The following is a 26,851-nucleotide window of genomic DNA, read 5'->3' on the forward strand; positions in this document are numbered from 1 at the left end:
GCTGCCACTCACACTTCATTTCGCGTAACGCGCCATAAATAAGCCCACTGGTAAGGACTAGAAACACTCGGTTTTCTCTTTTGTACAAAAGCTTGTGCAATTCTAAGATGACTTGGGATATCATTGTTTTATTGCCATATTCTCCATAGAAAGTTATTCTTTTAAAAACGGGCTATCCACTGCAGATCCGGGCCAGAATCAGTCATCTGACAACCGGCAAGAGCCCTAGCTGTCACAGTGATTAAGATGTAGGTAGTAATCATTGCACTGTATTCTCAGCTGTACAAGTCCTGTGCAAGCGTTAGGCTTTGTAGTTCAGCTCTGCGTTCATTTTTGTATACATTTCATAAATTGCATCCAGGATGGGGGTGACCCTTGACAGAAACTGGCGAATCTTCTCTATGGTCTCCTCCTCCTTTACTTCTTTACCCTTCTCTAAAGCCTTAAGCAAATCCGACTTGTACGGAAGAGCGTAGACTGAGCCCTACAAAACAGGGGGGAAACATTGTAAGACCGTTAGAGAGCTCTGTCAGCTGCGGACAGGAAGAGCACCTGCCACGGGCCACGTGAACGCTAGTCCCAGTCCCACAAAGCTAATAAATCCCCCGAGCCTGTCAGCTTGTGAGGAAACCTCCACTCCAGAGAATTAGCCAGAACAGCTTTCTCTGCACATAGCAGCCTCCAAAGTAGCCATCCCAGAACGCTGTCACGGCCACCCCGCTACCAGCTGGCAGGGCCCTGCTTGCCCCCTCGGAGCAGATGCCTTCTAGGTTCTGTTCCCCTGCCTCTCCGAGCCAGAGCCAGGACTCCATGGGGCTCATCGGGGCCAACCCCAGCAGTAACAGCCTCCACCCGGGTACTCCAAAGAGTCACAGCGTTCGGGGAGTCACTGCTGGAACCTCGCTGAAGCAGGGGTGTCAGAGAAGCTCCCCTGGAAATACTATTAAAAATAAATCGAGGGTCTGTGCATCTAAGCATGGTCCCAAGCCCTTAATTATCCTAAACCAGATCATTGCTCAGGGCAACTAACATAGAGCGTTTGGCCTTAAAGAAGCACTGCTGGCAGCCCCAGCAGCAAAGCAAACACTCACGGTGAAGAGCTTCTGCAACATCCAGCCATGGTATTTCTTCAGAGCCATCTCATAAGCTTTCAAGGCGTTCACTCTGATGAGGTTTGGGTGCTCCTCATCTCTCTCGCCATCAGAGATGCTCTGCAGCAAAACTAGCATGAACTTCAGGCCCCTGTGTGGAAAGCAGAGCTGTCAGGCACGGAAATTGGCCGCCTCCTCTGGATGCAACCCTTCCTCGGCGCCTGCACGTTCACGTGTTCCTGGCGAAGGCAGGCCCTGCAGGGTGCCTGGCTGACTCGAACAAGCGCAGGTCTCCTGCATTCGCAATGCCACCTTCAGCAAGGCGATCACCCACGTTATTGCACCGGCCACGCATTCACGAGCCCTGCGTGGTCCAGGCCACTTCTAGAAACCCATGGCTCAGGCAACATCCCTCTCGGAGGAGGTTTAAGCTAGTGGCACAAAGGCTCAAGGCCAGCTGGGATTTAGTGGAATGTAAATACATGTTCATCTGAACACTCAAAAGGAGAACATCAGCCAAGGTCAAGCCTTTAAACACACACTGCTGAACTCCAGCACGAGGAGCACTAAGACCTGCCTTGCTCAAAGAGCTCGATGTATTTCTGCTCGTGCAGCCCATGTGTCAGCCTGCTCCCTCGAATTGCCTCTCCCCTTGTTGCCTCGTTCAAACCCAGCCTGAAGGGAATGACCAGACCTGGGCTGTTTGGACTTCAAGGTTGAGAAACATCCTTTACACACAGAGCAAATGGTCCTCAAGAGAAACGGCACATGCCAACATTTCTGTAGCTAGTCCAAAACCAAGGCAGCAGGTATTCTCTGCAACAGACTCCTGTCGGCAGTCAAACCACTCCTTGAGCACCGAGACACACCCCAGAGCCCAGCACAGCTTCTGATGCCATGAGTCACCTTTTCAACCACATCAGTGCCAGTGTTGCACCTGTCTTTGGCCATGCTGAGCCGTACATCTCCTTCTCCACTTCCAGGATGTTCTGCAACGTTTTGAACTTGGCAGGGTTGGATTCATAAACTGCTCGAATTTTCTGAAACGATCACAGAAGGGAGCCATCAGGTTTGGAGTCTCCGGGGAAGGAGAAGAGCGGAAATGCATGGCATCCAGAGAGCAGGGGTTAGCGCTCTCATAGCCGCTTACGGCTGCAGCTCAGGCAGATGTGTCCTGTGATGCTTGCAGCGAGCACCACAGCTGCTAACTGGTGGTTTCACTCATAAACCTAGCTAATAAATGCATGTGACCAAGAGCAGCCACTGCAGAGCCCAGAAGCCCTCATGGGAAGAAGCCCTTTTAAACACCTCTGGATCTTGCCTCTCCATTCCCAAAGCATCTCTGCCTCAGAGGAGTTCACCCCGTCCAAGTGCTCCTGATGCAGGAGAACGTGCGTTAGATGAACCTGTGCACAGGTGAGGAATCAGAGCTCTCGTGTGCCCTTTCATACCTTGATATTTCCAGCTAGGTCTGCTTTGACTGGCGAGTACACGATGGGTGTCCCAAGGCAATCTGTGGAAAAAGAGAGAGAGAGGAAAACTGGCCGTTAGGGCTGCACAGGAGACACCACAGAGCCAACAAGCTCCACCTTAGCAGCAGGCAAAAGGCACCAAGAGACACATGTGGATCAGGCTGGAAGGAGCCGCTCAGGTTTCACTCAAGGCCCCTGGGAGCAGCTGCTCCGGGAAGGGATTGCCAGGGCGCAATTCAGCAGGGATGTGAAATTCGGGCTGGAAGAGCAGTCCTTTAGCTTTACACTCATCTCCCAACCCCAAAGATACGGGGAGCCCCCGACGGCTGCCAGCAGTCTCGGGCTAGGAGAATGTTACCCCGGGGGAGATACTGCAGCGATACCCCGCGGTAAATACGCAGTAAAGGCACTGCTTTTACCCAGGAAAAGCTGGTAAAGCCCTGGCTGAGGGCTGCCACAGCAGGGGCTGGCCCAGACACCGCCAGCGCTACCTCTGGCGATCCCGGGACAGCTCTCCCTCCTGCACAGACCACGCGAACGGCCCTCTGGCCTCCGCGATCTCCACGACGTGGCTTTGAACGCAGCCCCGTTTCGCCCGTCTCCAGGGACGGAGCGGCAGGCTGAGCCTGGAGGAGGGGTGCTCGGTCACACCTGGAGCGCGGCAGCTCCGTCCAGACCCATCCTTCACTCTCCGGTTCCCCGTGCTCAGCTGCAGCCTCCAGCGCAGAGACAGGAAGGGATTTTTGCCGGGTTGCCCCAGAGCCGACGGCCACATCTGGCTCCGGAGCAGCGGGCCTTACGCGAGGATTGGCGCGTTGCGGCCGGGACGGCGGAGCCCTGCCGGCTGACCCCGCAGCCACGTCCTGCCCGCCCCTCGTGGCCCGTCCTTTGGCTCTCCCAAAACTCGGGGCATTTCACAGACCAGCACCGCCAGCTCTCGCGATGCACAGGACCCTCCCTGCCAGCTACCAGCCGCCGCGGTCGCTACGTTCTGCTCCAGCCTTTCAAAGCGCCGCCAACATAATAGCAGACATTGATTGCGGGAGGCCAGCGGCTCCCGGGGCAGGACAGCACCGGCTATTGTGGTGCGAGGGCGTTCGGCGCAGCATCAGGCTGCCGCAGCGCGCGGCACGCACGGCTGCGCCGCAGAAGCGCGAGCGGGGCAGCACCGGGCGCTGCGGGGCCGCGAACGCAGCCCACAGCTCCCCAGTTGCTCCGGAGCCTCTTCCCAGTGGGACGGAGGGGAAGACCTGGCTCCGGAGGTGCGGGGCAGCCCGTGGAAAAGGGGAAGGCAGCATTTCCTGCCCGGTTTCCCAGGCGCCGCGGCCGGGGCGGTCTGAGCGCCGTCACGAGCCGGGATCGAGCCCCACGGGGCTTCGAGGCTGAGTGCACCCACGCAGCAGGGCCGCTCGGCATCTCGTCCCGGGCCGGCCGGCGACGGCGGGGAAGGGGCGCGGGAGACGCCGCAACACCTGGCACGAGGCTGTCCCAGCTCAGCTCTGGTTTTTAACCAAACTTCAGGGCGCACCGACAGCCCGTTGAAGGCCTGTCCCGGGAGGCAGCTTTAGGGTGGGCGGATGAGGACCAGGTCCCCGGCCGGCGGGCGGCCGGCCTCCCCAGCACGGCACCCGGGAGGCCGCGGCACGTTTCCCAACGCTGCTGCTCGGCGGGTTTGACGGGCTGCCGCCTGCCTGGCCCCGGGCTGCCGTGATGCAACCCGGGCTGCGCGGGGGCCTGCTCCGACCGAGCCTGGCACCCGGGCCGGGGGGGCCACGGCACTGGGGACACGCAGCAGCAGGAATGGGGGGGGGAAATGGGGTACCCAGGACACGGCACCCGGCACCAGGATGGGGGGGGGGGGGGAAACAGGGACACTTGTGACCTAGAGGCCCCCAGCACCAGGGCTGCAGGGGGACAGGGACACCTGGGATCTGGGGGCCCCTGGCACTGGGATGGGGAACGGGGACACTTAGGACCTGGGGGTACCCAGCACCAGGATGAGCTGGGGGGGACACCCAGCACCTGGGGGCCACTAGGACGAGATGGGGGAGATGGGGACACCTGAGACCTGGGGACACCCAGCACCGGGATGGGGGGGGGGGAATGGGACACCTGGGACTTGGAGGCCACCAGGATGGGATTGGAGGGGGGACACCTGGGACCTGGGGACCCCCGGCACTGGCATGGTGGGACACCTGGGGCCACTGGGATGGGATTGGAGGGGGGACACCTGGGACCTGGGGACCCCCGGCACCGGCACGGTGGGACACCTGGGGCCACCGGGATGGGATTGGAGGGGGGACACCTGGGACCTGGGGACCCCCGGCACTGGCACGGTGGGACACCTGGGGCCACTGGGATGGGATTGGAGGGGGGACACCTGGGACCTGGGGACCCCCGGCACTGGCACGGTGGGACACCTGGGGCCACTGGGATGGGATTGGAGGGGGGACACCTGGGACCTGGGGACCCCCGGCACTGGCACGGTGGGACACCTGGGGCCACTGGGATGGGATTGGAGGGGGGACACCTGGGACCTGGGGACCCCCGGCACCGGCACGGTGGGACACCTGGGGCCACTGGGATGGGATTGGAGGGGGGACACCTGGGACCTGGGGACCCCCGGCACCGGCACGGTGGGACACCTGGGGCCACCGGGATGGGATTGGAGGGGGGACACCTGGGACCTGGGGGCCCCTGGCACCAGGATGGGGGGGGGGCGGGGACACCCGGGACCTGGGGACACCCAGCACCGGGACGGGGGGGGGGGGAGACCCGGGACCCTCCGGACAGGGCGGCCGCAGCCCGGGACGGCTCGGTCCGGCGCGGCAGCGGGTGCGGGCCCTGCCGCCCTGCCCGGAGGCCCGGCAGCGGCTGCCCCAGGCCCCCCGGGACCCCCGGGCGCCTGCCCCCCCCGCCCCGCTGCCCAGCGGCGGCCGGCGGCTCACCGAAGAAGGGCGGCAGGTGCGCCACGGCCTCCAGGAAGGGCAGCGTCTCGATTTGCTTGTCGGCCGGCAGAGGCTTGAACTCGTGCTCCAGCAGCAGCGCCATGGCCCGCGCCGCCGCCGCCGGCACCGGGACGCGAACCGGGAGCCGAACCGAACCGGCAGCGGGACCGAACCGGCAGCGCCACTGCCGCGAGGGGCGGGGCGGGGCGCGGCCGCGAGACCCCGGCCCGGCCCGAAGCCCCGCCCCCACCCCGCCCCGACCAATCGCCGCGCGCGGCCCGCCCCGCCGCCGGCCAATCCGACCTCGGGGGCGGGCCTCGCCTCACAGCCCCGGCGGTGGCGGCGGCGGCGTCGTCGTGACGCGGCCTGTCGTGACAGAGGCGGCGAGGCGGCGCCCGGGCCGGTTGTTCCGAGGCCTGGCAGCGGGGCCGCGGAGGGGGAGGCTGGCCCGGCCCGGGCGAGGGGTCCCCTCCGCCTGGGGCCGCGGGGATATCAGAGCGTGGCCCTGGCAGCCTGCGCGGGCAGAGCTGGCCGCTCCTCCCCCTCCTTTATCTATACGCTGTTGGCCCCGCACCAGGCGTTCCTTTGCTGGCCTTAATGAAGCTTTCTAATCTAGCTGTTAATTATTTAGCGAGGATAAATTTTTTATATCGACCAGATGGTTTGATCAGCGCATAACTCCCCGTCTCTGCGAGATCCGGCGTATGCTGAAATAAACAAACAAACCTAAGCGCTAACAAACAAGTGGTTAAATGTATCTCCAAAAAGTTGGGGATGGAAAAATCGCATCGAGCTCTTGCCCAGAGAGGTCTGAATTCGCGCAGCTGCTCCGTCTCCACAACTGAAGAGAGCAAACACTGTGAAACGAAAGCTGAGGGAGAGCAAGCGGTGAGAGGTGCAGAAGAAATGAATGAATCTATTAAGAGTAGATTTGGGGAGGGGATTTGTCAGTGACAGGGGCCCAGATATTTTTCACGAGACTGTTCTTGAAAAACAAGCCGGGGACGATACTGATCTTTGCTCGTTTGTCTTAAGAGATGTTATCACGCGGAGAAAAAAAAAGCAGTTGGCTCAGCAGGAGCGTGCGGAGGGCGTTGGCACGATAACGCCAGTGAAGGCAGAAAGTGGGGGAGCCGCGCTGCGGCCCCCTCGCCCCAGAGGTGACACACGTGCTCCGACCCGAGCGACGGCCTCCCCACTGCGATGGCTGGGACGCGCAGAAGGAGCGCTCGGTCTGACGGAGGGGCGCGCGCGAGAGACCCGTTTGCCCTGCGCCTGCGCCCAGGCGCCCCCATTTCTCGATGGCTTGTGATTTGAACGTTTCCGATTAATAATAAATCGCCGAGTTGTTTGTTTTAACGCAGCTTTTGTGTCTCGGAAGGCGAAACGAAATTCTGCTGCCAGTTCTGGGGCTGACGGAAACATAAACCTTTAACCTGCCTGAAATATTTACAGCACAATAAATACTTAAACTGCTGGAAGCTTTAAAACGGTGTAAGGTTTTAAGGCACAATAAACGCCCGAGGTAGCAGCAGGTTTCTAAGGCACCTCAAACAGCCCACGCCCCCGAGCCCTTCAAATCGCTTTCGCACGTAGGGACGTAGTGTCCCTCGGCGGCGCCCGTAGCCGCCTCGGAAGCGTTGCCATGGCGGCGCGCGGCCCTGGCATGGCGCTGCCGCCGCCGCCGCCGCCGTGGGGCCGGGCCCTGGAGCGGCAGCGGGCGCGGCAGCGGGAGCAGGCGGCGCGCAGCCGCCTGCAGTGGGAGCGGGCCAGCCGCTACTTCGCCCACGCCGGGCTCTGCAGCGCCAAGCAGGCCCAGTGGAGCTCACCGCGCGCCCTCCCGCTGAGGTACCGGCCGGGAACCGGGGGGCGGGAACCGGGGGGACGGGGGGAACGGGAGGACAGGGGCTGGAGGGCACCGGAGACCGGGGTGGCAGGGGGGACAGGGGCTGGAGGGGACCGGAGACCGGGGGGGCAGGGGGGACAGGGGCTGGAGGGGACCGGAGACCGGGGGGGCAGGGGGGACAGGGGCTGGAGGGCACCGGAGACCGGGGGGGCAGGGGGGACAGGGGCTGGAGGGCACCGGAGACCGGGGGGGGCAGGGGGGACAGGGGCTGGAGGGCACCGGAGACCGGGGGGGGCAGGGGGGACAGGGGCTGGAGGGCACCGGAGACCGGGGGGGGCAGGGGGGACAGGGGCTGGAGGGCACCGGAGACCGGGGGGACAGGGGCTGGAGGGCACCGGAGACCGGGGGGACAGGGGCTGGAGGGCACCGGAGACCGGGGGGGGCAGGGGGGACAGGGGCTGGAGGGCACCGGAGACCGGGGGGGGCAGGGGGGACAGGGGCTGGAGGGCACCGGAGACCGGGGGGGGCAGGGGGGACAGGGGCTGGAGGGCACCGGAGACCGGGGGGACAGGGGCTGGAGGGCACCGGAGACCGGGGGGGGCAGGGGGGACAGGGGCTGGAGGGCACCGGAGACTGGGGGGGGCAGGGGGGACAGGGGCTGGAGGGCACCGGAGACCGGGGGGGCAGGGGGGACAGGGGCTGGAGGGCACCGGAGACTGGGGGGGGCAGGGGGGACAGGGGCTGGAGGGCACCGGAGACCGGGGGGGCAGGGGGGACAGGGGCTGGAGGGCACCGGAGACTGGGGGGGGCAGGGGGGACAGGGGCTGGAGGGCACCGGAGACCGGGGGGGCAGGGGGGACAGGGGCTGGAGGGCACCGGAGACCGGGGGAGCAGGGGGGACAGGGGCTGGAGGGGACCGGAGACCGGGGGGGGCAGGGGGGACAGGGGCTGGAGGGGACCGGAGACCGGGGGGGGCAGGGGGGACAGGGGCTGGAGGGCACCGGAGACCGGGGGGGGCAGGGGGGACAGGGGCTGGAGGGCACCGGAGACCGGGGGGGGCAGGGGGGACAGGGGCTGGAGGGCACCGGAGACCGGGGGGACAGGGGCTGGAGGGCACCGGAGACCGGGGGGGGCAGGGGGGACAGGGGCTGGAGGGCACCGGAGACTGGGGGGGGCAGGGGGGACAGGGGCTGGAGGGCACCGGAGACCGGGGTGGCAGGGGGGACAGGGGCTGGAGGGCACCGGAGACCGGGGGGGGCAGGGGGGACAGGGGCTGGAGGGCACCGGAGACTGGGGGGGGCAGGGGGGACAGGGGCTGGAGGGCACCGGAGACTGGGGGGGGCAGGGGGGACAGGGGCTGGAGGGCACCGGAGACTGGGGGGGGCAGGGGGGACAGGGGCTGGAGGGCACCGGAGACCGGGGTGGCAGGGGGGACAGGGGCTGGAGGGCACCGGAGACCGGGGGGACAGGGGGGACAGGGGCTGGAGGGCACCGGAGACCGGGGGAGCAGGGGGGACAGGGGCTGGAGGGCACCGGAGACCGGGGGGGGCAGGGGGGACAGGGGCTGGAGGGGACCGGAGACCGGGGGGGGCAGGGGGGACAGGGGCTGGAGGGCACCGGAGACCGGGGTGGCAGGGGGGACAGGGGCTGGAGGGCACCGGAGACCGGGGGGGGCAGGGGGGACAGGGGCTGGAGGGCACCGGAGACCGGGGGGGGCAGGGGGGACAGGGGCTGGAGGGGACCGGAGACCGGGGGGGCAGGGGGGACAGGGGCTGGAGGGCACCGGAGACCGGGGGGGGCAGGGGGGACAGGGGCTGGAGGGCACCGGAGACCGGGGGGGGCAGGGGGGACAGGGGCTGGAGGGCACCGGAGACCGGGGGGGGCAGGGGGGACAGGGGCTGGAGGGCACCGGAGACCGGGGGGACAGGGGCTGGAGGGCACCGGAGACCGGGGGGGGCAGGGGGGACAGGGGCTGGAGGGCACCGGAGACCGGGGGGGGCAGGGGGGACAGGGGCTGGAGGGCACCGGAGACTGGGGGGGGCAGGGGGGACAGGGGCTGGAGGGCACCGGAGACCGGGGTGGCAGGGGGGACAGGGGCTGGAGGGCACCGGAGACCGGGGGGGACAGGGGGGACAGGGGCTGGAGGGCACCGGAGACTGGGGGGGGCAGGGGGGACAGGGGCTGGAGGGCACCGGAGACTGGGGGGGGCAGGGGGGACAGGGGCTGGAGGGCACCGGAGACTGGGGGGGGCAGGGGGGACAGGGGCTGGAGGGCACCGGAGACCGGGGTGGCAGGGGGGACAGGGGCTGGAGGGCACCGGAGACCGGGGGGACAGGGGGGACAGGGGCTGGAGGGCACCGGAGACTGGGGGGGGCAGGGGGGACAGGGGCTGGAGGGCACCGGAGACCGGGGGGGCAGGGGGGACAGGGGCTGGAGGGCACCGGAGACCGGGGGAGCAGGGGGGACAGGGGCTGGAGGGGACCGGAGACCGGGGGGGGCAGGGGGGACAGGGGCTGGAGGGCACCGGAGACTGGGGGGGGCAGGGGGGACAGGGGCTGGAGGGCACCGGAGACCGGGGGGGGCAGGGGGGACAGGGGCTGGAGGGCACCGGAGACCGGGGGGGGCAGGGGGGACAGGGGCTGGAGGGCACCGGAGACCGGGGGGACAGGGGCTGGAGGGCACCGGAGACCGGGGGGGGCAGGGGGGACAGGGGCTGGAGGGCACCGGAGACTGGGGGGGGCAGGGGGGACAGGGGCTGGAGGGCACCGGAGACCGGGGTGGCAGGGGGGACAGGGGCTGGAGGGCACCGGAGACCGGGGGGGGCAGGGGGGACAGGGGCTGGAGGGCACCGGAGACTGGGGGGGGCAGGGGGGACAGGGGCTGGAGGGCACCGGAGACTGGGGGGGGCAGGGGGGACAGGGGCTGGAGGGCACCGGAGACTGGGGGGGGCAGGGGGGACAGGGGCTGGAGGGCACCGGAGACCGGGGTGGCAGGGGGGACAGGGGCTGGAGGGCACCGGAGACCGGGGGGACAGGGGGGACAGGGGCTGGAGGGCACCGGAGACCGGGGGAGCAGGGGGGACAGGGGCTGGAGGGCACCGGAGACCGGGGGGGGCAGGGGGGACAGGGGCTGGAGGGGACCGGAGACCGGGGGGGGCAGGGGGGACAGGGGCTGGAGGGCACCGGAGACCGGGGGGGGCAGGGGGGACAGGGGCTGGAGGGCACCGGAGACCGGGGGGGGCAGGGGGGACAGGGGCTGGAGGGCACCGGAGACCGGGGGGGGCAGGGGGGACAGGGGCTGGAGGGCACCGGAGACCGGGGGGGGCAGGGGGGACAGGGGCTGGAGGGCACCGGAGACCGGGGGGGGCAGGGGGGACAGGGGCTGGAGGGCACCGGAGACCGGGGGGGGCAGGGGGGACAGGGGCTGGAGGGCACCGGAGACCGGGGGGGGCAGGGGGGACAGGGGCTGGAGGGCACCGGAGACCGGGGGGACAGGGGCTGGAGGGCACCGGAGACCGGGGGGGGCAGGGGGGACAGGGGCTGGAGGGCACCGGAGACTGGGGGGGGCAGGGGGGACAGGGGCTGGAGGGCACCGGAGACCGGGGTGGCAGGGGGGACAGGGGCTGGAGGGCACCGGAGACCGGGGGGGGCAGGGGGGACAGGGGCTGGAGGGCACCGGAGACTGGGGGGGGCAGGGGGGACAGGGGCTGGAGGGCACCGGAGACCGGGGTGGCAGGGGGGACAGGGGCTGGAGGGCACCGGAGACCGGGGGGACAGGGGGGACAGGGGCTGGAGGGCACCGGAGACCGGGGGAGCAGGGGGGACAGGGGCTGGAGGGCACCGGAGACCGGGGGGGGCAGGGGGGACAGGGGCTGGAGGGGACCGGAGACCGGGGGGGGCAGGGGGGACAGGGGCTGGAGGGCACCGGAGACCGGGGTGGCAGGGGGGACAGGGGCTGGAGGGCACCGGAGACCGGGGGGGGCAGGGGGGACAGGGGCTGGAGGGCACCGGAGACCGGGGGGGCAGGGTTCGGGGACCGGTAGGGACTGGACCCCGGGGGAACAGCGGGGACAGGGGCTGGAGGGGACCGGAGACCGGGGGGCAGGGTTCGGGGACCAGTAGGAACTGGACCCCGGGGGGACAGGGGCTGGAGGGGACCGGAGACCGGGGGGACAGGGGTCGGGGACCGGTAGGAACTGGACCCCGGGGGGACAGTGGGGCCAGAGGATGCGGAACAGGAACTGGGGACCGGGGCAGACTGGAGACCAGAGGGACCGAGGGGCCGGGGCTGGGAGGCACCGGAGACCAGGGGGGACGGGCTGGGGATGGGCAGGGACCGGGGACTGGGAGACAGGGGCTGGGGACTGGCAGGGAGCGGAGACCATGGGGAACCGGGGGGGACAGGGGCCGGGGCCTGGGGGGAACCAGGGGACATGGGCAGGTGCCAGGGACCGGGGGGACAGCAGACCAGGGGGAACCGGAGGTTCTGGGACCAAAGAGCGGGGTGCCAGGGCCCCGGGGCCGGCCGGGCCGCCGGAGGCGGCGGAGGCGGCGGCACGGCTGGAGCAGCGGCGGGCGCGGCTGCGGCAGCTCCTGGGCGAGGAGCGGGAGGCGCTGGCGGCCGAGCTGCGGGAGCTGCGGCGTGGCCGGGGCTGGGCGCTGGGCCCCACTGGCATGCGGCAGCGGAGCGAGGAGCTGCGAGCGGCCCGGGAGCAGCGGCGGCGGCAGGTGAGGGCATCGCTCCCTGGCTTCGGCTCCGCCAGACGTGCGTGCTAGCGCCCTGCCAGGACTGCCTCGCGCTGCGCTTCTCGGTGCTCAGCACACTTAACGAACGGTGGGCTTGGAAGGTTTTAATACCTAAAGTTACTGTATGTTCTAACATAATCCGACTCTCGTGTTTTCAGGTTGCTGAGGAGCTGCTGTATGAGCACTGGAAGAGGAACAATGCTGAACTCCGGGAGGTGATGTTATTTCCTTCCTATTCCCCGCTGCCTTGCACTTATTACACCAGCCTTTAACCTTTGCACATCATCATGTATCTACTCTCATAGTTTGTCTTGAATCACAGCGTAGCAATTGGCATATGTTCTGATAAGCGAAAGACAAAGAAGTAGGTAAAATGGCTTAACTGTGTAAGAACACATTTCAAAGCAGGTATTCTTGAAAACAGCGAGGCTGACACTGAGAACAGATTTTCAATGCCTGTGGCTTATGTAACTGAACCTTTCTGAGATTCCTGCCTTATTAAAACAAAAAAAAATACAGCTTTAGACATCTTTTCTATCCTTAGCGCATAAAATTCCTGTGTAAATATCTTAGGTGCTTTTAAAGCTGTACCTGAAATGTCTGTAGTGCCTCTTTATTCTGCTGACCTGCTCCAGCTGCCACATTTCTCATTTCAGTACCACTGTACTGTTTCCCAGAACTGGCATGCGACACCAGGCCTCAGCTCACAGTCTGGTGGAGACTGAGGACAGGCAGACAAGCCGTGCTGCTGCAGAGGGAGATCCCACAGGGACTTTTGGGGCTAAGGATGTGCCAAGAGGGTCTCCAAAGCGTCCCATCTAGATCTTGCTGGCAAAGAGTCCCTGGCTCTAGTGGTGATGCCGCATATGTTGTCTTCTCCAGATTGAGTCAGAGCTGCACAAGAAGCACGTAATAGACGCTTGGGGCGATCAACTAATGCAAAAAAAGCAGGTACGCTGGGAGTGCCCTGGGGTTGCCGGTCACTAGTGGTTATCGGTGGAATCCTGGTATCTGTGAGCAGATGTCTATTTTACAGTATGTGCCTGTTAACTTAGTTCACAGACAGCTTTCCTTTCTGTAAGGACATGAATAGGATGTGGAAGGAATAGAAGGATTTGCCTGCTTCTTCATTGTTTTTATACCAGTTATCAAATAATGACTTACGTTGCCTTGTTCATTCCCATAACGATAGGAAGTTCCGGTTTCCACAGAACAGCAGGAGTTGTTAACAGGAAGGATGCTTTTAATTAAGAGTTATCATTCCTAGCTAACAAATACATACTATTTGTCTCCTAGAAAATCCAAAGATATTGTCTGCTAAACACATGTTGCATGGTTCCATGTGGCACAAAGTGCTCATCTTTGACAGCTACCTGCAGTACGCAACTGAGTGCAAAACTTCAAGAACTTATTGCTTGGAATATACAAGTACTAGATACAACTATTTTGATTTGAAAGAATAATAAAGGTCTTCAATTACAGAAACATTTCAGTTAACTAACAAAAATAATAATCTAGGTATTTATAAGAAACTGCAAGTGTATTTGTGTACAAAACATCATTAAACTAACACTACATCACCTGTGCTTAGTATCGGAGCTGCGCGGGGTCCTGCTAAAGATCTGTCTACTCCAATGTCCACTCTCAGACAGCAGTCATCAGAAAGTCTTACTTTGCCCTTATATTCTTTCCTAATACTTTGTCCCACGTTCTCCAAATACGTTTCAGCTTGCAGGAATTTGTGATTTGTGGATTTCTTGAGCCAGGGGGTTGTTTCTCTGTGTTTAGCCTAACCTTAAATGCTATACTTTCTTTTGGCTTGATAAGCAAGAAGCAACCGAACAAGAAGAGAAAAGACGGTATGAAAATGAGTATGAAATTGCGCGGAGGGAAGCGCTGGAAAGAATGAGGCAAGAGGAAGAAAAGCGCCGGCTGGAAGAGAAGAAGCAAGCAGAGATATTAGTTCAACAAATACAAGAACTGAAATTACAGGAGACAGAGGTAACTTTCAGTTTCTCCTCATGTGAGAAGGAAGTTTGTTTTGCTTGCAAATACAGCAACAGTGACTCGACCTCTTCCTTCCACGTTTCTGTTAGATTGCATCAGGAACAAAGTAAGCGGTGACAAAATTTCTGTTAGTGACGTAGACTTTTGCCTTGACACTACCATATTCATTGAAATCTAGTAGCCTTTATTTGCTCCTCTTGGAACGTGGTCACTGTTTTGTGTTGCATCCGATGAGGAAGATTTGTAGAAACTTCTAATTGTGATGCCTTTAGGCTGAAGGCTTTGTTCAGCTGGAGCTGCTCACTGTGTCTCTCGTGCTATATACCAGTAAGACAGGAGCGTATTTTAACGTGGGATACTTACTGCAGTGGGGGTTTTAACTGCTTGCAAAGCAGTTAAAAGTTAAAGGAGTTAAGTTAAGGAGTTGAGTTCTTTGAACCACTCTTGCTGCTGGAAGTAAAACATGGTACAAACACTGGTACGAAGGTTCCCTCTGGGATATCTTAGCTCTTTAAAGTGCTGTTTTTTAGGGGTTCTTCCCCCCCCCCCCCACCCTTTTCTAAAATATTAGGCAACAAAACTGAAGAAAGAACAAGAGAATTTAATAAAGCGGAAGTGGGAGCTGGAGAACTTGGAAGAAGAAAGGAAACAAATGGAAGAGCACCGGAAGAAGATAGAGCTTGGGTACCGTATAGAGTCTAGCTCCTTTAGTATGGCTTGGATAGAATCTATTCCCGTAACCGTAATAGTACTTACTGCATGCAGGGATATTGCAAATAGCAATGGTAGGTTGTAAATATTTGGGGTTTTTTTGATGGAAGCACCTAGAACAGCAAATGAGCACATTACATTGGTGCAATTACTTTGTTTCTGTTTAAATTAGAAGTAGCAGGAACTGCTAGCATCTCCACTTCTATTGCCTATATTACTGAATATTGATACAGAATAATATAGGGCTTCAGAGTCAATTTGAGTATTTTCTCTTTTTTTCTCCTTCAGTCGCTTTTTGAAGCATCAGTGTAATGCCCAATTAAAGAGACGTGCCCAGCAGATACAGGAGGAGCTGGTAAGAGGAGATACTCCTTCATTTATGTTACAGATACTGCACGTTGAAGAAACTTGTTTCTTGTGCTTTATGTGTCTGCCTCCTATGCCTACAGCTAATTAGTCAGCAGGCCTCTTCTGGCTTGTGAATGGGGCTGGAGCATGAGGATCCCAGAGAAGCTGGCAGGCTGAGTGTCGTCTTGAGCGTGTCCTTGACACTGTTTCACTGCTAATTTGTACACAGAGTAGCCTCGCACATAGGTTAAAGCCTGTTGGATAGCTGTTAATCTTTTGACTTTTCTGTAGGAGACAGACAGGCAAATTTTATTAGCCCTCCTTGAGAAAGAAGATGAGGATCAGCGCCTCCAGTCTGCAAGACAAGAACGGGCTGTTGCAGATGCTGCCTGGATGAAACGTGTCATTGAGGAACAACTCCAGTTAGAAAAGGAGAGAGAGGCAGAGCTACAGACTATTTTTAGGTGAGTCTATGCACACTCGGGGAAAAAAAAAAAACCTAAGTGCTCCTTTAAAGTAGAGGGTAGCTCATCTGTGACCATGTATGACCATACCTTTTTTTTTTTTTTTGAACTTTTTAAGATAAACCTTAGAGATAAAAAATTATCTTCCCTTTAGAGAAGAAGCTAAAAAAGTATGGGAAAAGAGGGAAGAAGAATGGGAAAGAGAAAAGAAGGCCAGAGATCGTCTGATGAGTGAGGTGAGGACCTTTTTTTAATGAGGTCTCTCTTCTTTTTATGAAGCCATCATTCTAGCTGTATTACTTACTTAAAGCAAGAGTCCTGAGGATTACAAACCCTGCTGATTATTTCAGTACCAGGGACGGAGTTTTCTGTTTCTCTGAATATGTTTTCTGAGAACTGTGTTAACTGTCTACGCAGAGATTTCTTCAGTTTTGCTTCCGAGTCTGACCCCTTTTTTGACTGATACCTTTTCCCTTAATCCCCTCACTCCAAAAAGGTCCTTGCAGGCAGACAGCGCCAGATCCAAGAAAAAATGGAGTTAAACAGACGGGCCCAAGAAGAGTCTGTAAAGTATAGAGAGCAACTGATTAAAGAACTTGAGGAGGCCAAAGAACTGACTAGGCGAGAGAGAGAGCAAGAGGAGAAATTGAAGACAGCTCGCAAACAGGAGTTGGAAGCTCAGGTACGGTTCAGTTTTCAGCTATGTACCCCAGATGCATACAAGGTGCTGTTGCAGTACACTTACTTAGCTGTTGCTTCTGGAAAGTACATGGAAAAGTACCGTAGCAGAGAATTGCTTGGCTTCTGAGAGATCAGTTAAGGAAGTTGAGGAATCCGAGTGAACAAACCAACTCTCTAGTCAGTGCTGCTGAAGTTTCCAAATGTGCAGTGGATTTGTCCCTTAACGTGTTAGCTAAAGACCAGCAGACGATATTCAGTACGCTCCTTAAACCTTGTAGTGCTAGAAACCTTATTGTTACAGGGTGCTGCTTTGAAATGCAAGTGCAACCTCCTAGACTAGTCTGTGTGTCTGTGATCTAGCTGTAATAGCCCACGTCTATGCTATCCTTAGATGACAGAACGTCACTTAGAAGAACAAGAAGAGCAGCAGCGCCAGAGAGAGGAAGAAGAGGAGGAGAGAGTAATAAAGCAGCGCTGTGAGGAGTTAGTGCAGCAAGAGGCCCAGCGCATGGCTGAGCAAGGATATCGCAACAGGGTAAATAGCAGCATTATGGGGAATCCCGTACTTACAGATCATCATAACACTTAAGCATAGCAGGAAGGGTGACAATCCTCATGTAAGCAGAATGTATTTTATTTCTAATCTGTGTCTTAGTTGCCATACAGTGCTAAAGGAGAAGGCTAGACCCGTTCTTTCCCTTGAGCTATTTTTACCAGAACACTATAGCTCTGTCTTATGAAATGCCTTTCTCTTTTACTGATACTGATGATTAAAGTCGTGACTGACTGACTGAACTTTTGAGGTAGACTTTTTGCTACTGCCTTAAATGACATTCTAATTATTCTAGCTATTAGCAGCCACAATAGAACAGTTGCTGCAATGCATCTCTCTTTTTCCCTCTTCTGTCACATTCTGTCTGGTTCCAAAAACTAAGCTGTATTTGAATTGCCCTGCTTAAAACCTCATGCCAAGCAGATAACATATTTCATCCTAAACGATGAGCTATTGTACAGAGTAGCTTGCTTCTTAGTAATTTTTTAGATAGTAGTTACAAGAACAAGAGGAATGTGGAATTAGGATTGCATTGCCTTAAATTATCAACTCTTACAAGTTATGATAGATTTTTCTTGAAAGGCTTTCTGTACTCTAAGTACTTTCTCCGCATGCCTAATAGCATGTGTGGAAGATGAAGGGCTCTAGAATTAAAGTATTTATGATTTTTTTTTTTTGTTTTGTTTTGACTCTGTTAGCTCTACAGTCATCCAAAAGCAGCATGGATCTGAAGATTCCTGTCCTTGAGCAACGAGCACTAAATGAGGTTGCATACTACAAAAAGAAAATTTTGAGGAATCAAGAAACTCCTTATATAATGATGGTTTTGGAGTAGCCTACAATGACTCTAAACTCAGTAGAAATTAGATATTTGAAAATATTTTGATGTGGCCTAGCTGAACACAAGATCAAATTTCTACTGGCTCCAATAAATGCAGAGGTGTGCGCATGCATTTAGGATTCCACCTTTAACTGCTTCACTTACTTTCTGTTCAGGAGTTATGATGTTTTATTTTAGTACGTGCTGCAGTGAGTCAAAACATTCAACAGGAAGAAGAGCAAAGGAAATAAAGCTTGCAGTCTGGTTGTAAAAGTATGAAAGAATGCCTACTTGCTGCAGAATAGTAACTCTAGGCCGCTAAGGGTTGTGTTTTGTATTTAAATTTAAAGTCAGACTCCTGCCTCAGAAAAGCAGTACGTGCCCTAGAAGCCCAGCTGTTGCTTCATAACACCTATTGCAAATCACTGAGATAGATGGATAGATAGATAATGCAGGCTGTGGTACCACTTCTTAACATGTCAGTTCACCTCCTCTTCAGAAGGTGTTGAAGACGTCAATAAAGGATTTTTTTCTCATTTTTACAAATAACGAGTACTTGCAAGCTGAATAACCGTTAGTTTCAATATAGAAGCCAACTGCTGTAACCACAAGAACGTGTAAGTTTTAGTGATATTGCACTCGACTCCTTGATGTCATTGTGGACAACAGCAGCTTAAGATCAGGCCAAGCACTTCCCCTGGTAAAGTACACTCAAATCTGCACTGTACCACCTTCCATAGTGTGCAAGTCCTGTGTTGCCATAGGAGTCTTACAGAGATTCATGCTATTCTAGCAAGGTAGCCTTACTCAATTAATGGAACTTTTTCAATATTTTCTTCATAAAACAAGCAGTCAAATAAGCCACAGTTTTACACACTGAAAGGATTTTAGCATTTTATAATAATACAGTAAACAAAAGATTAAGTCAGAATGTACAGACAGAATGACACTGATAAACACAAGTTTGTCAAAAGGCATTTTTACTTTCCTATGCAGCATTTTGTAGAGAGGATGGGGGTAGGGAAAAGAGATCAACTCATAAAATAAAAACCGCTTTTATTGATTCAGATATTGTAGAATCTGCTGACCTGCAGTGCTACATAACTTGAGGGCTAATGTATTACTCTTTTAGTTCCACCATTATTTTTGATCCACTCTGCCTGGTTGTGGAAAGAGCTGATGAAGCATGTGAGCATTTGCTCAGACCAAGCTTCTGTTCTACTGATAGCTAAGAAAATTTCATATCCCACATCAAACTGGCTCTGGAGCAATGACAAACTGTGATGATGACCGATCGGTCTAGAATAAACGTTTGTCCAGAGAAGGTGGAGTTTACCAGAAATGCTTTCAAGTGACAGAATGGAAAATTAATCGCATTTGGCAATACATTATTTTAGAAAACCTGTAGCTAGCATAGTGAGAACAAGGGCTTGCAGTTAAAGTTAGCTTTTGTTTTGGCACAGAGGCAAATTTAAACAGCTGGTAACTGAAAAATCAGGTAAGGATATGTTAAAGAAAAGCATATAATGATGTCCCAAGAGATTCAAAAATACCCTTCTCTACCTTTCAGTTATGATAATTTAAAAGAAAAAAAAATCCTAAAAGGAAATTATGTACTGGCAATGAAATATACTGATAATTCTGAAACAGGTTTTATAAATATTTGTCTTTTACGGTTCTAATCCCAGCCTGTCTGCACTCCTGAACATTTAGAAACCGTTCTAGGATTCAGAAGTACAGAAAGAAGAGACAGATCATGAAGAGGATTAATTTACTAGATTTTCATCTAATCTCTCTCCATCCCTCTTCTCTCAAACTTAAGTATTTTAAAAAGGCACCTATTTACAACATTTAAGAATCCAACAATATCGTGGCACTTGGGCAATGTTTGTACGTACATACAAACGCAAGTATGGTTTTTAAAAGGAAAAAGCCACTGAAGTTTAGTCCTTGTTCGTTAACCTAAACATGGCAGATTTTCACCAGAAAGCCTTAAAGAATAACGCTAGAATATGCTAGACCTGTTTATGGAACAGCAGATAGCCATTTCTGAATCAAATGTTTCAGTGAAAAGTGGCTGAATATTCACATATTTAGACAGACCATAATATGATGACGCTTACATAGATACTGCTGGCCAACACAGAGAGGGCAGAGAATATAGCAACATATGTATAGTTTGTGGCCTTTAATTTTTGGAACTAGAGGAAAGAGTCATAAGACTACCTATAACAAGGAAAGGTCTTCTATTTGGTGGGAAACTTTCACATTTCACAAGCTTTGCCAGGTTTATATGTAACTAGGCTTGACGTGCAGGATTTATGAAATCTCACACCATCAAAATAATAATTAACTGGAGTTTTGCTTTGAAAAAGTAACCGACAACTACTCATCTGTTCCCTCATTTCAGGTAACAAATCAAAATCTTTTTCCTCTGAACTCCACAACATTTGCACAGCAACAAAGCGAGCTAAGTTGTCAAAACACTCAACCAGATGAAAAGGTATAAGATCAGTTTCCATCCTCCTTGTTGTGCAGCCCCTCTACAGACAACAGCCCTGTATCTGTCCACCATGATCCTTCTGCCATTTGCCATTAGATCACTGAAACAGCTCTAGGGTCAAGCTGGTAAGGTAAAACCATATTAACTACACACCTGTGACATCTGCCTATGTTTCTTAAATTTGATTTTCAGCTAAAGCACTGCTTTAAGTGGCTACTAGTTAAACTGATGTGACAGGCTCTTTGGAAATGACAACACACTTTCAGATGGGACACATTAGGAGGCAAAATATCATTGATTCTCCATGGAATTTACACTCCTTAGGAACTGTAATTTTTGAAAGTATGGACTTAATCATTTTTTAGAAATTCTTACGAACTTAGAAATTGAAAAAACTGAAATATACATTGACATTTGTTACCTATCTACATTTCTGATAGGTGACTGATCTTGAGTTATTCCATATGCAGCTTGTAAAATTTTGAAAGCTTTGCATGAAGGTTGCTAGATATAAAAATCTTTTCACATTTAGATACGCTGAGGTACAAAGGCAATATGCTATGGCAGACATAGCTTCCTTTGAACTGGCACTCTTCTAATTTCCTTTTTTTCCTCCATAATTATCACAGAAATCTTCAACAAAATTGCTTCTCAGGAGACACTGAACAATGCTGCTACAAACAAAATTTTGCCTTGAAGATGACACTAAATGGTAATAAAATTCCATAGGAAACTTCAGAATGGGTTACTAAATCAGAAACAAAGGATAATATTTTAACCACTAATGCCCTAAAGTAACATCAAACATATATATTAATGGCATAGTGACAACTAAAAGTAGTAACTATTAAATTTTAAATTCCTTCCAAAACAGATAAAGTGACAAAAGACCTTGTATAGTTACATTTAATAAGCTTGGATGCCCACAACTACTATTGTTTCAGCAGACTAAAAATGTATTATTGCACAACAGTTGATATGGGAACAGGTAATACTCAGTTTGTATTCCGTTATCAGAAGGACTACAAAACTTCTCTCTGCTGTTTAGCAGTTATGTTCCTGGAGCCTTCAGAGCCTGGTTTCACCGCAAGTTTTAGCCAGTAGGTATCACCCTGCAAATGAGGCTCCAGGATGTACAGAGCAAAGGCGAGATTCTGCCCTCTGATATGTGCAGTTGACTTCAATGGGAGATGTGCAAGCAATATCTGAAGGCAGAAGATGGCCCTAAGGAAATCTCTTATAAGAGCTCGATACAAATGTTGTATGTGATATTGGCTCAACAGCTATTTGCAACATGCTATTATCTGTAACTAAACTGGCAACACAGGCACAAAATAAGGCAGTGGGTTAAATTAATCATTAAAATTGTTAGAAAACATGCAAAAATAATACTGAATTAAAAAAAAAAAAGTTTTTTGCCCCTTTAGTTTTCTTGTAAAAATTTGAATAGTTCCACACCTATATTTGAAATTCAACCTTTTAAAAAAAAAAAAAAAAACAAGACTAAAAAGCCAAGCATGACTCAGTTGTTGTTCTCTTTGGTTGTGATGGTAACCAGTTGTTTAGCAGCCTTGGCAATGTCATACGCACACTGGATAACTTGCTGAGTGACCAGCTGGATGTCTGTCGTAGGGCAGGTCTCCACAGGAAGGGTTTTTTTGCATTCAGATTGAAGTCTGTAGGCACTAGATGTCAGCAGACGCAATGAAGTCCTTACCAGTTCAGATTTGGGTTTCTGGGAAGGGAAAGTAAAAGTTGAAGTAAATAGAACAAAACTGTTTTAGAATCACTTTTAATTAGCCAGTAGTTCTGAATAAATGTTCTTTAATATAGGACATCTGCTGCTAGGGCTCTATGCTTTCTGGGACTTCTCTCTGAACTGTATAAGATGTTATGAGCAATCACTGCAATCAGAGACGTGGGGTAGGATTGGATAAAACAAGTTCCCATAATTTCTCCTCTTTCATCCCGGTGACATATCAAACTACTATAAGGCAGCATGCAGGAAATACCGCATAATGCTCTGATTTAGGAAGTTATTCATACAAATTGTCTAAGGCCCATTTACTGCTTCCCAACCCACATCCTGGCTGAGAAAGCGAGGCCAGGATAACGCACGTACAAGACGAGTCTAGATAGGCACAATAGCACGAGGTTTTCCCAGCGATTTTACATGTGCAAATACTGCTTTTGGATTAGACCAATTAACGTTACTTGCCTCAGGTCAACAACATTTGCAGAACTCGATGTTGGGATTCTTTCTTAGAAACCTGTATCAGGTTCGTTATGGAGTTGCAGGAGAAGGGTATGTACACAGAACAGCTGCCCAACTGGTGAGTTATGAACAGCTTGTTCCTTTTAACAGACAGAGAGTGCAACCTCTCACAGAGGTCCCTAACAATTTTGATAGCTGCCGAAAAGCTCTTCCCTCATACCACTAACCCCTTCCTTCCGTCTTTGTGACGGCTTCTCATATACCTGGGCTTTCTCGTGACCAGTTTCCAGGCAGGCCCGAAAAATATACTTTTCATATGGGAAATAAATCCAGATGTGTAATCTGTGACTGTGCCACAAATGGAGTCACACAGGAACACACTGGAGTTGTCAGCAGTATTGAAGTTGGAAGGAAATCTGATTCAGATTCTACAACATCTGAGACTGAGATGAGATGGTCATTCAAATTATTTTGTAATAGGACAAATTCACTTGAACTACAGATAATTCTAACCTTAAAACTGAAGAGTAATTTGTCTGATCTCAGACAATCCCCTCTGTTATCTAGGGGCACAAAAAGCTATTCATCCCAGTGATCTCAGATTATACAGGAATCTCAGACTATCAAGAAGTTAATTATGGAGCCTTCACTTGCTAAAATTTGCTGTGAAGAAACAGGTTGCTTCAGTAGATGGTTAACCGTCTTAAATGTATGTGCCAATAAGAAATCCAAGCAATGGCCTTAAAATGGAAGGTTGGGACTGACAAGTCTAGCAAAATTCCAGTGTAACCACATGATTGCTAAGCTAGATGCAAATATCCTCCAGTTTTAGGGGAACTGCATGCAGTTTTTTAATTTTACTTTTGAACTTTCAGCTTTAGGGCCTCGATTCACAAATTAACCCTTTCCAGTCAGCACAGTAATAAAAACAAAGATGACAAAGATACCTAGGCCTTTCTTCCTGTCCTCTGGTTTTAGTGTTCATTTACTGCAGGAAAATTTACTAACAAAGAGAAGAAAGAGGTCAAACTAGTTTTAATGCTAAAGGGTACTTACTTTTGGAAACAAGGCTGCCATTTCTGTTACTGCCACATGTATTCTCTCGGAGCATGGTATATAGCTGCAAAAAGATGCTACATATTATTCATCACGTAAAGACCTCTTTCCTTTTCAATTTCACTAGTCAGTGCCTATTTCCCCCAAACACCAAGTCACAAAAACCTATACACATTATGGTGAAGCTTAGTGTCTCCTCCTTAAACATTCCCTTATACACTGCAGCACAAGCTTGTATATAGCTGTACTATATGACTTCAGAGGGGGAAAAAAAAAAAAAAGAACTTAACAGCTATTTCTTCAATTTTGATTAGTCTTTGATCAAAATTTGTTTGAAGGAATGACTGTCCACACCTGTTATACCAAACATTGCCAGAAAAAAAGTCTCAATTTGTACTCAGTTATGGAAACACGTGTCTACAAATACTAGCTGCACGTTAATTCATAAATTGGCATTTCCTAAAAATGATTGAAATGCTACAATTTCTCTCTAAGTGACTGCAGAAAGTTGCTCAGATTGTTCTATTTGGCCTATGTAGGATCAATATATTATTGTTATGTACGTCAGAGCATGCACAAGTAAATTGATTCATACAAGTCAGGCACAAAGTAAAGTAAGATTCTGCAGTCTGAAGACACTTATACAAAATATGGTGATGCAGAGGTATTTGGGAACAAAGCAGCTTTATGCAAAAAAGTACTCAGACTGTTAAGGATCTATGCAACTAAAAATATCCTGCAACGTCTGAAAGAGATTTAAAGAAACCAAACGTGTTTCAATTGATTTTATGTTTCAGAGTTGAATTTCTGCCATCCAAACAGTTAATAAAAGTATTTAGAGACTCAAGAGCAGGTATTTATAGGGCTGTCTGGTCTATACCTCTGAAGCAATACAGAAAACTTTCCTGCACTTGTTTTCCATGAGTAGGTTACAAAGTAGAAGTCTTTCCAAAAATACTTCTCTCTATATTACATTGTCAAAAAAGAGTAAACCCCCCAAACTATATTCCAAACACTTGGCAGCAGGACCTGAAGCCTGACCCTTGTAAGCTTTTAACCCATCATTTCTCAGCTACACTTCGAATGCACTCTGTAATAAACGTGTGCGTCTCTGGGATCGACACCTGCGCTTAAAGCATTATTTAGTTTGTTGCCGAGATGCAGCCTAAGGACACACCTCAGTTCCAAGAACATTCACGTCCATACCTATCTCAGTCCCTTTTCAGCTTAAGTCAGGAACGCAGCATTATGCATGTAGCTCTCCTTTTTCTATTTCACAAATCAAAAGGCAGGACACCTACTGAGAATGGTGTACGCAAAGCTTCCAATACAGATTTCATACCTTGCTTTTTTGGTAAAATTTAGCTAACGGTAAAACATCATATAAAGGTAACTGAAGAAAGCCAAGCTGTCTTCTCTGATTAATTTAAGCACAGTAAACAAACAATGCACAACGCTCGTACAGCAGCTTACAAATACTTGCATCTCCAAACTACTTTCTGTGACCTACTTTCACAGTGCATACGTTTTAGGCTAAATTTTCAGTAATCCTATTGAGTTAATAAGTGATAGCTAATAAAACTACTACAGATTCTATTAGTCCTCACAGATTTCACTTCTTATATACCAAATGAAAATTGGTCCGTTCAAAATACATCTTAAAACTATTGATCATAAGCTTTTGTAAAGCATTCCATTAGTATGAACTATCAAAAGTCTAATTTCAAAAGACTCAGGTTTATGTTTTAAAACCTCACTTTCAACATTATAAGTTAGTTAACACAGTGCAATCTTAAGCTAAAAATCACAAAGCAGTAGCATTCCAGAAAAATATTCAACAATTGTTGAATATGATACATCATTGCCCTTTCAAGCAAAAAAAAAAAAACAAAAAAAAAACAAATCCACAATCAAATGATATGCAGTTATCTTGCAATATCAAAGGTGCAAAAATACATCAGTTACAAATGCACTGAAAAGGAAGCAACACACTGGGGTCATTTGGGCGATGCAGGAAAAAGTTACTTTAAAAAAAGGGAGTATTTCCATACGTCTCAAATCACAAGTCCTTTCAAATAACTAAAGGTAGAAGAAAATCTCTTTATACTACAAGTTCACCATAATTCCCATTCTGCTGTTAACAATTTGCTCCCTGTAAGCCACACTTAACGGTACCTTAACTCACATAAAAGCCTGTTTGCTGGTTAAACCCTCCACTAACAGCACGGAAAAAGCTGTAAGAATCACCAGGATGAAAGAGAACTTGTATTAGAGATACATATTTCATAACATATTCTCTAGTTCTCTGGGTTTGCTGCCAAGTTTGTAGCATGCCTTGGAGGAATGGCGTTATTTTAGCCGATACGGTATATACTCACTAAATAAGCTGACACATTTGATAAGTTTGCACACATTTCAGTAAGACATTAGGAAGATATTAAAGTAGTGATGGCTTGGCGGAAAACAAAAATCCATCATTAACAATAACTGAAGACTTGAGGTAACCTCTTCCTCCAATTTTGATATTTATATTTATCACTGGCAATAATGTTTGAGGTTAGAACTTGGAAAGTTCTGTTTTAAAGAATGTTTAAATTCCATTGTATTTTGGGCACAAACAAAAAATATTTTGCTCAAGGTGAAAGATATATGTAAAATGGTTATACCAGTAAGTCTTTCTTCATTGGTCCAAGATACAGATTAACTTCTTGTTTGACACGCTAGCTATATAAACAGTTAAAGGCCTACACTGTAAGGTTTGAACGTGGCATTTTGGGGACTGGGAAAATTAAGCTTTTTTTTGCAACAGTATCAAAACCAGCAACAACATATTGTGCTGTTAGTTGTCATAAGTTAATTTATCGTGACAGACAATAAACAGAATGGAGACAGTGGAATCTCTTAAACTAGAGACAGTTGCAATTTCTAGGCTACGATTCTGTTCCCCAGTAAATCGATACTAGGAGCTTCAACTGAATGGGCACTCTTACTGGTTCATAAATCTCTCCACTTGCTATCTGCAATTTCTTTATCACTCAGAGCATTTCATGCATAGCCTTCAACGACCCCTGTGCAGATGGTGCATGAGGGAAAGAGGCAGCAGAGAGAAAGAGAAAGGACACTGTGCCTGGAAGGCAGGGACAGAGGCCAGAGTACCAGGAGGTAGGATCAGGCTGCTGGATGGTCAAAGGCTGCAGGGGAGCTCTCTCAGCCCAGGGAACCAGCGTACTGAAACAGCCGAGGCTATGTCTGAGCTTGAGCATGCCTGCACGCTCTAATGGTCTACATGGCCAGTTGAGCACAGAAAAAGGAAGGAAGAAAAAGTGAGAAAAAAAAGGAAGAAGGTGTTTCATTAATAAAACGAAGCAGGAACATCATCTATTACTGTCTG

At 52.4% G+C, this 26,851-nt stretch overlaps 3 protein-coding genes across 9 annotated transcripts in view; 1 reads left to right on the forward strand and 2 right to left on the reverse strand.

Annotated features, from left to right (window-relative positions):
- Positions 1–108: 108 nt before the first annotated feature.
- Positions 109–5,776, reverse strand: GLTP (glycolipid transfer protein). The gene is made up of 5 exons (XM_068911711.1): positions 5,512–5,776; positions 2,543–2,604; positions 1,998–2,131; positions 1,092–1,242; positions 109–484 (listed from the first exon to the last, which is right to left on the reverse strand). Exons 1-5 carry the CDS (start codon positions 5,612–5,614, stop codon positions 302–304), a joined length of 633 nt encoding a protein of 210 aa, XP_068767812.1. The 5' UTR covers positions 5,615–5,776; the 3' UTR covers positions 109–301.
- Positions 5,777–7,156: 1,380 nt separating this feature from the next.
- On the forward strand, positions 7,157–21,690 carry TCHP (trichoplein keratin filament binding). The gene is made up of 12 exons (XM_068911512.1): positions 7,157–7,359; positions 11,868–12,084; positions 12,261–12,317; positions 12,985–13,053; positions 13,930–14,103; positions 14,681–14,793; positions 15,109–15,175; positions 15,460–15,632; positions 15,787–15,868; positions 16,129–16,314; positions 16,705–16,848; positions 17,565–21,690. The coding sequence occupies exons 1-12, from the start codon at positions 7,157–7,159 to the stop codon at positions 17,595–17,597; spliced, it is 1,518 nt and encodes a 505-aa protein (XP_068767613.1). The 3' UTR covers positions 17,598–21,690.
- GIT2 (GIT ArfGAP 2) overlaps positions 18,567–26,851 on the reverse strand; it is a 34,264-nt gene continuing 25,979 nt past the window's right edge. For all 7 annotated transcript variants that reach the window (XM_068911681.1, XM_068911682.1, XM_068911686.1 and 4 more), the window contains 2 exons: positions 23,461–23,524; positions 18,567–21,924 (listed from right to left, as the gene is read on the reverse strand). In XM_068911681.1, the coding sequence (XP_068767782.1) occupies positions 21,712–21,924; positions 23,461–23,524 (277 nt within the window). In that variant the 3' untranslated portion in view covers positions 18,567–21,711. The remainder of the gene's footprint in view (positions 21,925–23,460; positions 23,525–26,851) is intronic.

This window comes from Struthio camelus, chromosome 17, assembly GCF_040807025.1.
Source record: "Struthio camelus isolate bStrCam1 chromosome 17, bStrCam1.hap1, whole genome shotgun sequence".
NCBI classification, from domain to species: Eukaryota; Metazoa; Chordata; class Aves; order Struthioniformes; family Struthionidae; genus Struthio; species Struthio camelus.